The sequence below is a fragment of the Electrona antarctica genome, assembly GCF_951216825.1.
Source record: "Electrona antarctica genome assembly, chromosome: 18".
NCBI lineage: Eukaryota > Metazoa > Chordata > Actinopteri > Myctophiformes > Myctophidae > Electrona > Electrona antarctica.
The window spans coordinates 21,553,926-21,571,958 of NC_136799.1; the positions used below are offsets into that span (position 1 = coordinate 21,553,926).

Sequence of the window (18,033 nt, forward strand, 5' to 3'; positions counted from 1 at the left end):
ATCTGCCTAGAGCCATGCGTGGGAACGTACCATTGGGATATGGGGTTTCACAGAGCATTAGGAAGTCAACAATGGGCCAGTCCATCTCCAGTGCTACAGTGCTCTTTCCATGCATCACTGTCAGACAGGATCTCCTGCCCACTGCGTCGAAAGACAGACCACCAGACATGACCATGAATGCGTCCCTGGACACAAGAAACACAAATAGAAAGACGTACGATGTAGACAGTAGACACACACATGCAGAGATAAAACAATAGATATACAAAAGGCCCAGACAGACACACACAAATAGAAACATACCTGTTCACTAAAAAATGGTAAAATAAAATGGTAAAATGGTGCATTTATATAGCGCCTTTATCCAAGGCGCTTTACATAGATTGTGCATTACATTCACCCATTCATACACCGATTGAGGATATAGAGGGACTGTCCCTCTATATCCACTTAGTCCTAATTAGATACACTGAGAGCTGCTGTAGGTTTTACTATTGCAGCTTCTGGGGGGTGTCATGAGCCTACTTCAACAATACATCATTCTGTGATGGATATTCATGCCAACTCCAAAGACAAACCGGAACTAAACCCTTCCCGACCCTTCTCAACAAAGTTCGTACTAGACCTAAACAATGCAATAACATCCAAAAGTTAAATGTTGGCTATAGATTTATCCATATCTGAAAATCCCATTCCAATTCCTCTCAGCATACAGTAATTAAATGCATCTGTATCAAGTCCAGAAATAATGTAAAAATAAATAAATGAATAAAATATTGTATGTACTGTACAGCTACTGCACAGCACATGCATGCTACTGTATCTTGAAAACAACCGGAAAAGCTGCTTTCGCTACAGGACATGGAGAGTGTACAAATATAACCAAATGGTTACATTTGTACAATATCAGAGTTAAATTAACACGAGGATTTTACTGTGTACAGTTGGTTTTGACACAGGATGGGTGGGAACTCACAACATGTCAGCTCTTAAGGGCACACTTAAGAATAAGAGGTCTCCCTTCCTCAGGTTCCCCTGAGGAAGACCACTGGTTTAAATTTAAACCATATAAATGTATTCAGAGCAGCAGCTGCCTGTGCAGTCTTCTTTTATTCTTAAACGTTTGTTTGTTGTCCTGCACCAGCGACTAACGTGGATGTGCATAATTCTGTTTGAATCAGCTCTGTTCCCTTACCCAGCCCTGGTGGTTTTATACTCCACTTTGAGGATAGGCTTGCATCGTTCGGACTTCTTTCCATCCCAAGGTTGCTTTCCTGGTGGAAGTAACACAGTATACATACTCAAATTAAGACAAATATGCAGTATAGTGCATAGAAGACTTGAAAAGAAACATAAAGGAAAATAAAGAAAATAGCTGATCTACAAGCTCAGGTTGTAAATTGGCTACTAATTGATGTATGACAAAGTGTATAGGGCTTATGTTATTAATAAAGCTAATGCAATGAGCACTACGGAAGACCTACAGTACATGATGTGTGTACAACACGAGTAGTCACCTCAGACAATCAGTTGAACTAAAACATTTTTAATTTTATTAATTACAAATATAACACTGCCCTACCCAGTCAAATTAATGAATTGCTACTTATAAAAAACTAGAAGTACACAAACACGAAGGTGACCCATATGGTACAGTACATATGCTGTCCATATGTCACACACATGGCAATATCAACTGACCAATGTGCATGTTTGCCAATGTGATGATTCATGTCCGTTGTATGCACATTTAAATGAGTAAAATATATTGTATACTGCAGATATTGATGTAATTTAGATCATATTATGTACTAACAAGAGGGAAAGCACTGGTGTCATCGCAGGATGTAAAACATTGCTTCCTCAAATAAATAATGATCACAACATTTGGACAATTAATTGGGATTAATATTGTAGCCCAAACTGTGCAGTCCCAATGTGTAGATCTTACCATGTGGTATGATGGTCTGTACAGGCTTGGCAGGGGCTCGTATATTCCACGTGGTCAGAGTGCCATCAGAGTGGCTGCACGTAAATTGCTTACCCTCATGATGCCATGCTACGGAGTGGATTGCCTGATAGAAACACGGACAAACACATGCCTGAGATAACAGGAAAACTTCTCCCCAATTTTATTGCTATGCCAATCACCCCAGGCCCATACTAACCGTCAACCCCTTCTGTTGGTCTGGTTAGGGTATGAACCAGTGGTTCCCAAACATTTTAGCTCAAGACCAAAAGAGAATTTAGAGATTTACCCTAAACATCTTAAAATACATTTTAAACTTTTTTAAAATGTATTTATGTTTTTTTACAGATTTGATTTACTTTAATGCCTTGATTGATAGAACAGTAGGTTGACAGGAAATGGGGAGTGAGAGAGAGGGAGAGAGAGAGAGATGAGGAGTGACACGCAGAAAACACGGTCGGGATCAGGACTCGAACCTGCAATGCGCTGTCAGCCTAGCCTACATTGCTTAGTTGCATGTGGATGAACACACCTACCCTTACCCAAACCAGAGCCATATAATAGAAGAGTTGCGTTATTGAGGGGGCACGGAACAGCCCGGTCACGTGATCCCGGAAGCGCTCGGGCGCACAGCTGCGCTCTCATGGAGAGCCTGATTAGGGACAGTTTGTGCGCCGGATGTTGACAGACTGCATGGCTCCGTCTTTTTAGCAAATCTAGAACTTCCTGTTTGAGAGCTAGCAAATTTAAGACATCCGGTTGCTTTCAGAATAAAGCGTCGTAAATTAAATAATTATTACATTACATTATTAGTATTATTATTACATTACAGTTATGGTGAAGACACACATTATGTTTCTGTGTAAAAATAAGTAATTAAATAACGTAAAAAAGTTGTTAAATTTGCTAGCTCTCAAACAGGAAGTTCTAGATTTGCCAAAAAGACGGAGCCATGCAGTCTGTCAACATCCGGCGCACAAACTGTCCCTAATCGGCGTCCCCAGTAGCGCTACATGCCGCCATTACGCAGGCCCCATGAAGTCAACGGAGTTTGCAGAACTCTGTTTTTTCTAAGGCTCTGACCCAAACCAGCCAAACTGTGGGAGTGGCTAGAGCAGCGACAGAGAGTAGCGACTGCCAGCTTCCCACCCACAAACAAACAGTTGTGTTCGCAAAGGAGAATTGTGTCCTGTATTCTTATTACGTAAATTGGGACGATTCAGTGGAAATATTGCATCCACATTGCGGAGATAACGATGAGAAACCCTGAACGACCTGGTGTCCCGATATGACCTGAAACCAAAGGAAATATGCCTTACCTCATCATAACTGTAGCGGTAGTCAGCCTTTTTACACTTCAAGTCCCACAACACCACTATCCCGACCTCAAATCCAATCAGGAGCTGGAATAACAACAGAAGTGGGCAGAGCTCCAATGATTGCCATACAGACATTGCACATAGTATATTGTCGCTGTCATGCAGAAACCTTGTATCCATCTATCCACACACACACACACACACACACACACACACACACACACACACACACACACACACACACACACACACACACACACACACACACACACACACACACACACACACACACACACACACACACACACACACACACACACACACACACACACACACACACACACACACACACACACACACACACACACACACACACACACACACACACACACACACACACACACACACACACACACACACACACACACACACACACACACACACACACAGTTAAGTTTACAATTTAACAAAGTCCAAACAAGTCTGTAGCATTGCTGTCACACACACTGTCACACACACAAGAGGCAGCTAACAGCTAGGCATACTGAATAGAAAAAACAATGAATTGTATTATATTGCATTATTGCTATTATTTAATTTCCAGAAAAATATTTTAGAAGCTTAAAAAAGGGACACACATATTTAGGAAAAGTCAAGAAACGTAGTTCAAAATGTAGACTAAACTAATGCAGAATACAGGATAAACAATGACATTTTAAGTGATTAAGCAAATAAATAAGCAGACAAAATTTGAACTGGAATAAAATAAATAATGAAGAAAATGCCAGCAGTCAATATGTCCTTTTTCCACATGATTTTATTTACCTCTGACAAGCAGACAATGTACCCGTTTCGGCCTAGTAGGCCTTCCTCAGAGTTGTCAACAACTCTGAGGAAGGCCTACTAGGCCAAACGCGTAGGTTGTCTACCGTCAGAGGTAAATAAAATCAAAAAAGACATTGAGTAGAAAAAAAAGACATATTGAGTGCTGGCATTTTCTTCATTCTATAATGCATCATCGAGCCTTGCACCTATAAGGTTTCTCTAACCGGGAGTGTTGTGGGTTGTCTGCCTCGGCAGTACTCTTCTCTTCTCAATAAAATATATAATACATATGGTATTTCTGGGGTTCTCCCTCCTGACTGAATGAAATATATATATATTTTTTAAGTGAAAATTCTGCCCATTTAATGTACTTAAGGTAACCAGTCCCTCATATCCAAGACTTTTCAGGCGTCCCACAAAATGAGACCCTGTTCCACACTGTGACTGGCGGGCATCAGAGTTCAAATGCCCTAATAGTTAGTCCCCTAATAGTTGGCTTTCTGTTGTAAAGCTCTCTCATTGTCTCTTTTCCTGCATGTGTTTTTAAGCCTGTTAAAATTACATGAGAAATATCTTCTAGGCTACAGTACCAAGTCGGCCATACCACCCATGACCAAAATTAGCTAGAGGGGTCCCATTTAGGCCTAAGGCCGATTCTAAAACGCCTTCTAAATCCTGACCTAAGTTTTCTGAAAAACTTCAAATATTTATAGCAGCATAAACTTTTTTTAAATTTTTGAATACTGTACATACTGTACAGAACCCTTCCCGGCCTGAAGGGGTAAAACACTAGGCAATATTTGGCCTATAATGGTTGGATATGACATTAAGGCATTTAATAACTTCTTAAGTAGTACGTCCCCCCGTCCGTGGATAATGTTGGTTCACCAATCTGAGCGCCCGCCCCTGCCCCCCTCCGCTCCTCCCACTCCTAGACCAGGAAATGTCTTTCGTTCCCCCAGGCTTTCATTTTTGAGCTGAATGCCAACGAAAATAAAAGCCTGGATACCGAGGCTACCCTAAGTGTACTGCTTTGACGTACCTTTCCCTCATCCATGGGGTGTTCACTGATGTGACAAACAGGCCCAGGGTGTGTCTTGGTGGATCTGTGAGGTTTTGCAGCAAGAAGGTGGGGGAGGGGGGGGCAGGCAGAGTGAGAGAGAGAGAGAGAGTGACAGACATTAGTTATAATTGATTTAATCAATTAGAAAGAAATAATCAATTTGGATAAAATCTCTGTTGTGAGATTTTATTCGGTTGTGAAAGTTACAGAAGTGCATATGGAGTGTGATACTGTATGAAATGTAAGCTTATCATATAAACACAAGTACATGTCTATAAAAATACAGTAGTTTAGATGGACTGTTAAGTCCAACAGGGCTGAAACATTTAAAGTAGGGGTGCAATGGCTTTTTCGGTCATTTAATTTTGAAGTTTCAGGCTGAAACCGAAGGCTGTATGTTTCTGAACCAATCAGAGCGTCACATCCCTTCAGGCTATAGAGCGTTGCAGTCCCGCCCCTGACAACAGGCCCGGGAGAGAATTCCCCCATTCATTTTTCCCATAGACGTTTCAAAAAAGTATTTATTTAAAGACCCTTGAAGCCTCGGACAAAGCCAACTCTTGTTGTGACAAATAATGACAAGAAAAATCAAATAATTAAAAAGAAGAAAAGGGCAGGGTACAACACTTTTTTTTTTCTTCCTGATGTCTTTAAATAAATACTTTTTGAAACGTCTATGGGAAAAACGAATGGGGAATTCTCTTCGGGGACTGTCATCATCATGAAAGGGGGCAGGGCGCTCTATGGGACATTTGAATCTCACTCTGTGAGCATGGCTAGTGTTTGTTTACCAGTGAGACAGAGTGTACAGTAAATTCATATTTAACTCAGTGTAAATGTAACCAAATGGGCAAATAAGGTTCCACTGTACCCTCGAGAGTTAAATTAAAACTTTACTATATGAGTGAAAAGGGACATGATGTGATGACGACAGGAGATTCAGAGAGTCAAACAGGAAGACCGATTGAGAAAGAGGGTCGAATGAGGGTCTGTGCGAAATTACAGCAGCGGCGTGTAGGAAGAGACAGTGTTGCCGTGACAACAGAGAGCGAGAAGGGGCACCGGGGGAGGTCTAGTCTAACTGCAGTGTCACCACTGAATGTGGCCTGGCTCCAGTAAGATAGTGATCTCATCATTAGTGCTGCAGATGAGTCAATATGGTCTAATCAACAAGGATGTAGTCGTGAATAAAGTTGTTGGGCAAATGTTGAGGTCTGGTTGCTGATGACCACAGTGTCGACTAACATAACCACCACCAAAAATGACCAGTATAAATAACAGTATTATCAGTCTTATATGTATTTATGAAATTGTATAAAATGTAAAAAAATACTGAGGTGTTATTACATTTTTATTTTCTCTAAAAGGCTATATTATCTTATGACAAATTGCAAATTCACTAATGAGCGAGGCTTTTGATGTTTAGGTTTGTGGATTTGGTTTTGAGTCTGTTGGTTGGGCTACCCTCCATCAAACTATCACCCATGGTAACGAGTTTCGCTTTAAAAGGAGTCAGTAGACCCCTGCCTGCCGATCTGAGGGTAGGGCTTTAACATTGCTAAAATGTAACTTGGGGCCAGCCCTCGCATGGCTTTAAAAGTAGTCAATAAAATCAATTCTAAAATGTACTGGCAACCAATGAAGGGAGGAGCTGAATATGATATGAGTGTGTATAAAATGTGTCTATGGCCATTACAATTGGCCAAGAGCTCTCCGTGTGGAAAATGTTAGTCAACCAAATTGCAGAGTCACCAGTGCCACAAACTGCATAAAGTTGATGCTGCCTGGAATGAAAATAGGCAAAACAAAATACCCATCAAATAACACAATAAAATAAGTACAAATAGTGTTAATCCATTTGTAACTCAGTGTACAAATTAAACCAAATTTACCCATAACCAAATTTGAGTGTACAAATGGACCCTTACGGCAGTCGACTCAAACTTTTTCAGGTCATAGACCGCCAAATGTATTTGACCATGGACCCCCGTCCGCAAATATTATTGCTAGAGACCACCATACTATATTTCCGTTCTTAAAATATTTCAGAAATATTACACATTTATTACATCATTGATGTTCAGTTGATTTTTTTCAGATCTACAAGCACACAATGTGTCGCATCACGATGCATTGTGAGTTTGTAGATCAGCTATCTTCAAATAGCCGATATAGGGTTAAACTGTTAAACTGATTTTGATGCTGTACACTGAGGATTATACACTTTAGCTTTTTCTACAACAGTCTACCATTTTACATCCATGCAATAAGTCAGAAAAGCATTTCTAATCTCCAGCGCCTCCATGTGAAGCATTAATCTGAGTTGGCACTTGGCACCGTACTTCAGCACCATGACACGGCCAAGCCTAAGATCTAAGACAGCAATTTATCACATGGCAGCCGCAACCTCACCTCGAGGCAATGGTATTTTACAGTATTTCCAATTTTAGCTCCTAGTATTATGTTTTACCATTACACAGCATCTGATGAAATAATCCCTTGTATTATTTAAGGTCAGCACCTATTGTCAGGACACCAAGGGTGTTGTTGGATGGTAGAGCAGTGGTTCCCAAACTTTTTAGCTTCAGACCCAGAGAACTTCCTGGGCAATTAGAAAAAAATAGCGTAGATCTGCTATTTTCACTATTTCTTAAAACTTGTTCTAAAAAAGGACATTTTAATGTTCTTTTGAAAAGTTAGTATACATTTTATTTTTAAAGAGAGATTTACTTACATCACATAAAATGGGTCACACCAGAGTGTTACAGAACCACCCATTGCCACATGCACCATGGGAATTTAATTATATGTATTCATCTCCGTTAACCGGACACTGATGGCATTATATAGGCCAAAGCTCACATTAGGAACAGAAGGCACAGGACAGCACATTCCTTTGTCCTTTAAAACTTCCTCATTCATTTTCCGGTTTTCCCACTTCAACGGCATGAGAGTAGACGAGGGTGAGCGAAAGAGGGGGGAAATAAAATAAAAACATGGTAGAGACTCACAGTTCGATGGCTTTGTTCCACATGATGGCGTAGCCTGAGAGAGTGAAGGACTCCACGTTGACGATGTGGATGTTTCCTTGTTCTGTGCCAATATAGAGCCATTTACTTTGGAATGGCATATGGAGACACGTGATCCTGCAAAGACCAGAGATCAGTGTCGGTCACAACAAGCCAGTCTTGTCATTAGCTCATGATCTACAGTTTTCTACTACAACATCCCTGATTTGAGTCTACTAGCTGGGAGGGACAGTCGAGTGGAATGCTGTAGTCATAAACACAACATATGCCATTTGGTGAATGCTTTTAACCAAAGCACATTAGAGTACCATGAGTGAATATTATTTTTAGCACTGTGCTCCCAGTGGGAGACAAACCCGCAACAATGAAATTGCATCAATGTTCTAAATATTGAGCTCTGCGGGACCACAAAGAGGCTTTAATAGAGGATTCATCCATCTTTCTTTAGATAATAAAAGCAGTATTTAAATAATTACTTGTTAACAATATCAATGTGTCACATATTTCTAAACACATTTTGGAGATTTGCTGTTGGTGATGAGTGCAAATGAACAAGATATGTTCTTAAAATTAACAGTATAAAGTTGTGTGGGGAAACTCGACCTTTGGAATGTTTAGATGACACTCTTATCCACAAATAAGTCAATGTTTCAAGGACACATTCACAGAATACAGTACATGGCTGTGAGCTTTTGGTTACAGACTAACAGCTAGGTCATCCTGCCAGCATATCGTCTCTGGTTATGTTAAGGTGACACAATGCATTTCAGTTGTGCACTGTGTTCCTCCACATGCATTAAGTCATCCTGGTGAAACTCATAATTGCCAGGGGAATAGATGTCACATGTTATCGTAGGAGACACCTGCACCTCAACACCCTCCCCAAGAACTAACATTATGGGTCAGCTGTGATAGGGACTAGACTACATAATAAAAACTACATTGCGAGAAAATGAAAAATGGAAAAACGATATTTAAAAGAAAAAGGAAAAGATAAAAGATGTAAGACAAGGAATGCATCGATCACTTCCTCATCTGAAGTTGAATTCACTCAAAAGATCATTCATGTACATAGTCCCATCTGCTCCTGGACTAGAGATGGATATGACCAAAATCAAATAGGAAAATCTACTGCTCTGGTGACTTTTCTTTGAGCAGTCTCCTAACCTGCCTCATACACTTCATCCCCATTAAAGATTGAACAGATCAAAATGGATGATGTGGAAAGGCAACTTAACCAGGTTTTTGCTGGTGTTGAGAAAAATGTTTTGCCAGTATTGAGGGTAGAGGCCATTCCCATCTGCCAAAGCAGTGTCAAACATCTTCACTTGATGCTAAACAGAGAATGACCTCTGGGTGTTTGAGTGGCATTTTCTACGATTCTAGAAGTACCGTTGCAATTCTTTATTACACATGTAAAGACCACTGAACGTGGCTTACGACCAATTTTACTATATAAATTAATAATAATCAGACACGGACTGTACTTGAGAGCAGAGCATGTATGATCGCTCAGAAGTACTGCAGGGTTGTCATGTTTATTAACTCTTCTTACCTCTCCCTGTTGAACTTGAGAGAATGCAAGATGGCTGGAAGCTTTTGCCTCAGGTTCCACAGGTGGATACTGTCATCAGATAAGGCACTCACCAATGCCCCCTGGGGTTACAATTAAAAAAAGGGAAATCATTTAATCCAATTGTCCAGTATAAATGATGCATGCTGTGGCATGACTGTGTGGTTTTGCGTTATGCAAGAAGAACATGAGCACACAACCAAGAGACCATTACAGAGACTCCAGGTCACAAAAATAACATTACTGTTTAATCAATCTGTTCACTAAAAGCACATTTCACACAGCAAGAGCAGATTCATGGCCTATAAACATTGAAGAAGCACTGCTAAGTAGTGGTAATGCTGCCTACTAGCAAGAAAACAGGACATGGACAGATGGCTGGATTGATGACTAGATGGTAGGAAGGAAAGATGGAAGTACAGTAGGAAATAACAAAGGAGGAAAGGAAAGATTAAGGAACAAAGAAAGGATGGACAGAAGTACAGAAGGAGGAAACGGTGGATTGTTGAAATAATGGATGATGAGCAGATACACTGGAGAGACGAGTGGTTGGGTGAATGGATGGACAAACGAACAGGCAGCCAGGCAGGCTGGGGCTGCATGGGAATGAGCATGCACCCCAATGACAAACAGAGGATGACACCAAACCTCGTTAATGAGGAACTGGAGGTGGATGACAGAAGCACCACTCTCATGCTGGCAGTAGCACTCCACACCTGCACGGCCAAAGCTGAAGTTCACCACAGTCAAGGAACAGAGGAGAGGTGAATGCAGCAATAAATCTGAATCCAGCGATACACAACTTAAGACATCATAATACAATATTTAAAAGCCATTGTGTTGTGTAACATGCAATAATTTAAACATTCTGGCTGTGCATTGTTGTTGGGTCATCATATCAAACCAAATATAGGCCTATTCGAGGCTTATTACAGCCTACAACTGCATGGAAGCAGACATTTGGTGGCAGCTTTCCAACAACTTGGCCAAAGGAAATACATACTAATTACCTGCCTTGATCATTTATTAATATCTCTATGCATCAGCCTGTATGGCAACTGGCAGATTAGTCGTGTCTCTTGTCTAAGCCCACATCTATCCATCCATCCGACACTGAAATACAGGTAAGAGGGTAGCTGCCTGCTAAATATGTCTGTGCAAAAACAATCAGGCCAACCACTAGGGCTACGGTCTACTCTACAGTGGAGAACACAGCAGCTAACATTAACTAGGTAGATGGCACCATCTTCACCTGTCTTGGAAACGTTACTGTAGAACCAGCAAGTGGGAGAAGCTATAGAAAAGAACAAGAAACGAGTACCAGCTGACTCGGCTGACGACAGTGATGACTTCACTTCTACCACAATATGAATGTTTTGTGCTCTCCAAAAAGGTTGAAAGTTAAAACAAGTTATATTTATCAACATCATGTGCCAGGGTGGACATCTTGGAATAAAAAGGTTTCCAGTTAGATCCCCGGCTCCTCCTGGCCACGTGTCAAAGTGTCCTTGAGCAACACCTTACTGCTGCAGATGAACTTCTTATCATCCCTGCTAGCAGCCCCTAGACTCCTAACCAGGGCTCCAAAATGGTTCGAAGAACAAAAATAAAAACCGGAAACAAACTGTTACTAGGAGCAGTATCTCAACAGCAAATCTCAAATTTCTCACGAAATAGACACGATAAGTAGGCCACGTTATGCATGGCAAACAAAGGCATCAGGAAGAGAACATAAAACTGCTCAAACAGAATTCTAGGAATGTCCCGTTGTTTCCAGTGTTGTGTTACAGCTGACACAAATGTAATAACATGTATGACTCTGAACACATGATTAATAAAGACATATATACAAACCGGATTAACAAATATAATTATTAACAAGACTACCAAAGCTACAGTCAAACAATCACTAGGTGCCTTAAACAAACTAAGGTGGGGTCTTTAAAGACAGGCTCATGATTGATTGAGCATCCTTCTGTGGAAGGACTGAGGCAAACACAGACATACTGTAAGGACCTAAACACTGGCGCCAGCCACAGGCAACTGAACTCACTTTCACCCCTGACCTTTACTACCTAGATTGAGCTTCTGGCTCTTCCAAGTTCTTAATTTGTAGTAATTATTGATGTGTATTGAGCATCCATTCGGCCAGTTATGCTGCGATTCATTAGTGGTGTGAACAAGTTGTCTTACAACCCAATCCAAGCCAAGGAACGACAGGTTACGTTTTAAGCACTATAACATCCTATGCCAGGACGTAATTTTGCGTCTTAAAAACATTTTTTTCTTTTTTTTACAATAGAAACGCTGGCACCTGGTCTGCGTTTCTATTGTAATGTACTGGCATGGATTGTGTTAAAAGAGGAAGTCTAATTTGGAAAATGTGTCAAGTTGCCGTCCAGTGTTGTCCAGTGTCCAGGGGTAAAACACCAAAAGGGGTTCCCGCCCAGAATGGGTTAAAGCCTGATTCATTCATAATAAAATAGCTATAATAATCTACAAGCCGACACGTCGCATCACAGTGAGCATACACTGAGTAGCATCTTTACAGTAGCATTTTCATGTAGCTTATTTAATAACAGGTAAAATAGTTGTGTAAAACAGAATATAGAATAAAATGAGAGAAATGCCATTCAAGGCAGGGGAGAATCAAAACCCTGAGGCTCCCGGATCTCGTCTCACAAACAAATAGAAAATTAAATAAATATGGCAATGTCATAAACTAATGAAAATGCTAATTAAAATGGTAGTATTGACTCCAAGAACTACGTTGTCCATTTAGGTTTTATTGACACAAGTTAATGTCTATTTACTCTGCTGTATTTACTGTATGTTACTGTATGTACACCAACTCACCAAATGTTCCTGGTGTTTACAATGTCTCTATCGCAATGTGCTGTAGTAGGTAGGCTAATGGTTTCGTTTGTCTGGCTGCCTTAGGCTAGCAGAAAGAAACCAAACCAAGATTTTATCACTGTGGCAGAATATATCCTCTTCCTTGTGCACTGAGCTGAATGAGTGATAATGATTAGCATCAGTGTGAATGTGAACAAGTGAGCTGAATTCACAATACAGGCAACAGCTCCATGTTAAAACCACCTCATTACACACAAGCCAAACTGTTCACATGCTCTGCACCTCACATCTCATACAAACTCAAAATAATAATGAATTGCATTTTATAGCGCTTTTCCAAGTGCTCAACGCACTTTACAATGGTTCATGCATTCACACATTGGGAGATGAAGCGGCGAACAGTCGACGCCAGCGTCCTCACTTCCCACATTCACACACCAATGGTGGCAAGCTCACACCGACCAACTCATTGGAGGCAATGTAGGGTTCAGTGTCTTGCCCAAGCCAAGGACACTTCGACATGTGGACAGGAGCATAGACATATAAATGTAGACACCCTATCCAGCTCTAGAGTGTATGTGCTCAAGGGAGGGAAAAACATTCCCGAGATTCCTTGCGAAGCACCGCGGAAGCATGAGCGTCCGTCACAGAGCGCATGTTCGGGTCTGTAAGTCCCAGAAAAGATGCGCTGTGATTGGCCAGTAATCACTTGAGTGGCAGCTCCTTCAACACACATCTCTCCAACGAACTGCAGCGGCCAATGAGGCATCTATTTTTTTATATCTATGGACAGGAGGAGCCGGGATTCAAACCACCGACCCAGGGATCATTGGAGGACCTGCTCTACCTCCTGAGCCACAGCCGCCCAGTATAATAGAAACTTAGAGGCTCATCAGCACAATAAGCCAGGTCATAATGACCCTTGCCTAAGCCCATAACATCTTGGTGAAAAAAGTTACACAAATGTATCTGATATGGCCAAAGTTTGAGTGGTTGGCACCCAATCTTATTTTGTCTCAGCTGTTTTCAGCTCTCACCCTATTGTCTTCGTGTTACATTTTCTCCTTCTGCCAACTGACAGTTTTGCAAATATCTCTGACATGGTAAATAGCTGAGACATGACATTTTCACAAGTGATTGGACGTTGTGTGCAATAATGATGTTTGCATTAGTCATGTTTATGACTCAAGGGGCGTAGTTTTTAAGTTTGTTAACACTCAGCATTGTCACATGACTCTGAAATCATTTGTACCGAATTTGGTGTTTGGGTACGAATGATTTGTCATATTTCTCCAACAACCATTGTTGTGGGTCTAACTTTTGGCTCTGCATTGTTTAGAGGCCCCTCAATGGGCGATTCAAATTTGTTTTTTTTGGCAAATTATGCCAATCGGAATGGAATATGAAAAATCTGAATGATATACGTTTATCACCGGACTCAACAGTTAATTGGTTTGGTTTTTTTCAGCAATTTTTTTTAAAGAAAATTCCAGGAGTTAGGAAATAGTACAACATAATTTATGATTCAAGAGTTAAAGGCTAAAATGCAAAGTGGGAGGCTGATCTGAAGAATTTGGGGAGGTATATATTTATTGATCAGTCCAGCGGTTTACGAGATTAGCTGTGTAGTGTGTACACACAGACATGGATGGGGGCAGAAACATAATGTCCACGGAATTAAAAAAATGCATCACTACAACTACACAGTCTTGAAGATAAAGACTTCCTCGTGTTGGTACAGCAGTGTGGTTCACCAAGTGACATTTCAACAGCTCAGTTTTTCACTAGCAACTGATAATCATCAGGACAGGAACTTGTGTTATTCACACTAGCTCAAAGAAAAGTAAAGTTGTTCTATTAAGCAACCTTGTAAAAAGCCATACCGATTGTTCATAGTTTTTTTTTTAAATCTGTCAATAGTGGCATTGTGAAATACAGTATGTACATTCAATCATCAGCACTTTGAATGCTTAATTTGGCATTGGCCCCAACAACCCAAAAATATAGAACAGTTTATGTTTTTAATGGCCAAGAGCAGCTAAAGATAAACCGATTATGTGGAATCGGGGAAATGTCGCAATTATGTACTGATTAAAACACTGTACTATAAGACACATCTTGTAAAAGTAGACATTTATAGCTTGTAGACATCTCATTGAGTTTATGTCTACTACTGAGCTGTGGCTGTGTTTCCAAACTCCAGGGGCAATGAGGTGGATCAATACAGCCTGTCTTTTGATAAATGGACCAATTGCCTGAATGACAGTAATCCCATCAGTTCCAACATGCACATTAGGACAACATGGAAGCAGTGTGTGTGTGCGCGACATGCGTGTGCGTGTGTGTGTTCTTTGGGAGTTGCCCCTGTAAAGACAATGCTCTCTTAATACTGAATACTTCTCAATACTGGATAAAGGCAAGGACAGGATCCACCTCGACAATAATCTACATAAGCAGCCATGATACTGCAAATATCCATCCTCCAATAGTGAAGTAACCAGAAAGACATACAGTAGGCATCAGGCAAAACAAGATGCACAGTAAAATACTGTGTTCATTTCTGTTCAATTAACCCTTAGTGGCCCTGGTGGCCCATTACATTTGGGAATACTGTAGGCAGACATGTTGGCCATTGCCTTAACTCATGCAAGTTGCTTATGAGTGGCTAAAAGGCAGATTTGTATGTGCAAATATAAACACAAATCAAAAACCGGATTCCTAACTGCCTGAGGGCCTTCCAGTATGGCAGCAGCTTGATTGTGTGCACATTGAGCATGGGCCCGACATTCGCGCACAGCAGGACCAGTGATGTTTACAGCACATATGAAGTGGCATTCTGGCATGGGCTGGGCCACACAGTTGATGAGGTTGGCTCCTCGGCATATGGCAGAGGAGCTGTTCACTTCATGCTACTGCAGAGATGCTGCTAATGAGCCTCTGCTATACCAGAGGAGGCGGCTGCTACAGAAAACACATGCTAGCTCTGCCTGCCACTGTGACAAGCACTTTCCCTCACCCCAAGTTTGTTTTTTGTTCTCTTCTTCTAATGCCAACTGACAGGAGTGTGGGGGGGGGGGGGGGGGGGGGGTCACGTGCTATATGATAAACATGTTTATTATGGGGCCGGCTACAATGTTTGCAGCGGAACTAATGTGGAACATGAGAAGTTGAGGCTTGGGTTTGTGCTGCGCATTTGTGTATGTGAGTGTTTGTCTAAGAGTTGGAGGGGTTGAGAAAAGGCGTATCATATGCAGAATGTACATGATAGAAAAGTATTTCTTGTCTTCCATTTCTTTATACATTTTTGCCTTTAGATAAAATAAAAGGATACAGCCTCAAAGCTCCCCTCTGTGTCCCAACGGCCAGTATCTTCTGCACAGGGTCAAAAGCCATTGATACCGGTAGATGTGGGAAGCCATGACGCACAGTCTGTTAGGAAAGAGCATAGTTTATATTAGAACTAGACTAATCCATCATCTGCCACTACACAAAGATTTTATTTATTTTTTGGTGGCACAAAGCTGCCACAACTGGAGGAAGAAAAATGAAAATGTATATTAACATAACTGCCATCAAAGCAATTCATTAAGGGAATTGTCTCAAATCTCATTCAAACTGTAATAAAATAAAATTAACAAGGGCAATACAAAAATGTAATTGGAAATCTCATCTACTCTTTAAGAGCTCATTTGTAGAGCACATGCCTCATCATTTCAAGCCTCACTTTCACATTTTAATACTTAGTTGCAAATTAGTTTGCATGCATAAATTGCATATACACAGAATGCATATACTCAGCAATATTCAATGCAGCTTCAAAAACAGGACAAAATGTCAAAACCCTCATGTATCCATGACTAGGTTGTTTAGGATTGACACAACCTTGCCCAGCTCTCCACTTTGGCTCACCCAAACACAGTTTGCTGTCAGGTTATGCAATACCTAATGCCCTGCCCCTGTAACCTGGGGGATTTGACCTAATCTGATATCATCTGGGCTGGCTTGGCACTCAGGGATGCACATGTAACATGTTCAGCCCAAAACAGCCAATAAACAGGATTGGGGAAAGTATGCGTCAGCATTATCACTAGCATTATCCTTATTTTATATGATTATTATTATTTGGACATGTCAAAAACAACAAGCGCCCACATGGGGGTTAGGGATAACTTCGGATGTTGTGAGATTTCCTGCTTTCAGCAGGCTGCAGTGTTTCTGGTTAGGCTAGCTGGCTAAATCAATGGCTCGAAGCAAAAATCCAATGCAATGCAAACATCTATGGTGGTAAATACGACAGCCTGGCTACAGCCTTCAACTACAACCATGGTAAATAGCAGCCGTGCATGGGTGACCAGTCATCTGATTAAAAGCCAGTCCCCGCGGGGGGTCTCTGTACAGCAATAATAACAACAACCTATGCCTAAAAATAAATCACAATTATATTATATTATATTGGTGCAGCAGCGTGGTGCACTAAAGCCGTTCTCTTTCCCAATAACCAATGCTGAGATTGCTGACAGATTAGGACAACGTTGGTATCGGTCACGCGCTGTCATCTGACTGTGTTGGCTGCTATTTAACGGAAAGCCCACCTTACTGAGCTGAAAATGCTCGGACTGTAGGGTCTCTTGGATAACATCGTTCTCCCTGGTTGCCGGCGGTGGAGTTTCAGAGGATGAGGAAGCCGCTGTCAAGACGTCCAGCACCTTCCTAATGTTAAACTTCTTCATTTTTTCCCTCGGTACAGACGAGAATCAAATAGGAAAAAACAGATCAACTGAGCTACCATAAATTGACAGGAGGGGTAGCCGTTTAGCTAGCCAGCTAAAGACGCACAGTTAATATCTTGCTCTGTTTTAATCTCACATGTTACGGAGGTTGTTGCCAACGCACTGTCCAAAAGCACCCACGTTATGCCCATATACATTGAGTCATGAAGTCTGTTCTGAGATCGGTATTAATCCGCCATTTGTGGTGCCAGTTCTTCTGGCGTTATTATTCGATCGGAATCGTTTCCGTGCGCTGTTTCCCAGGGCTCAGCTGGTAGCAAACTGGCTACGGAAACGCAGTGAACTGCAGCGTGTTTTGAGTCTGCGCTGAGTGCGCTCCACACGGGCACCCGGATGACATGGCTAGCGCTTGTCCCGCCCCCTTCATAACTAAAGTATTTATATAAAGACGTTTACACCGGGGACAAAGCAAACTCGAGTTGTGACAAATTATGACAATAAACACAATGTTTTGGGCCGATAAAATAATTTGTAAGAAGAAAAACAAAACAAAAAGTGTTGTATCCTGCCCTTTTCCCCTTCTTTCTATATTTGATCGGCCCAAAACATTGTGTTTATTGTCATGATTTGTCACGATCCGAGTTGGCTTTGTCCGCGGCGTAAACCATA

The 18,033-nt window shown here is 41.2% G+C and overlaps 1 protein-coding gene across 6 annotated transcripts in view; it reads right to left on the bottom strand.

Moving 5' to 3' along the window:
* stxbp5b (syntaxin binding protein 5b (tomosyn)) overlaps window positions 1–17,737 on the bottom strand; it is a 37,814-nt gene extending 20,077 nt beyond the window's left edge. For all 6 annotated transcript variants that reach the window (XM_079528346.1, XM_079528344.1, XM_079528345.1 and 3 more), the window contains exons 1-10: window positions 17,227–17,737; window positions 15,966–16,063; window positions 10,427–10,508; window positions 9,761–9,861; window positions 8,188–8,322; window positions 5,156–5,219; window positions 3,289–3,372; window positions 1,952–2,075; window positions 1,196–1,274; window positions 31–185 (exon numbers count right to left, since the gene is read on the bottom strand). In XM_079528346.1, the coding sequence (XP_079384472.1) occupies window positions 31–185; window positions 1,196–1,274; window positions 1,952–2,075; window positions 3,289–3,372; window positions 5,156–5,219; window positions 8,188–8,322; window positions 9,761–9,861; window positions 10,427–10,508; window positions 15,966–16,063; window positions 17,227–17,364 (1,060 nt within the window). In that variant the 5' untranslated portion in view covers window positions 17,365–17,737. The remainder of the gene's footprint in view (window positions 1–30; window positions 186–1,195; window positions 1,275–1,951; window positions 2,076–3,288; window positions 3,373–5,155; window positions 5,220–8,187; window positions 8,323–9,760; window positions 9,862–10,426; window positions 10,509–15,965; window positions 16,064–17,226) is intronic.
* Window positions 17,738–18,033: the final 296 nt, after the last annotated feature.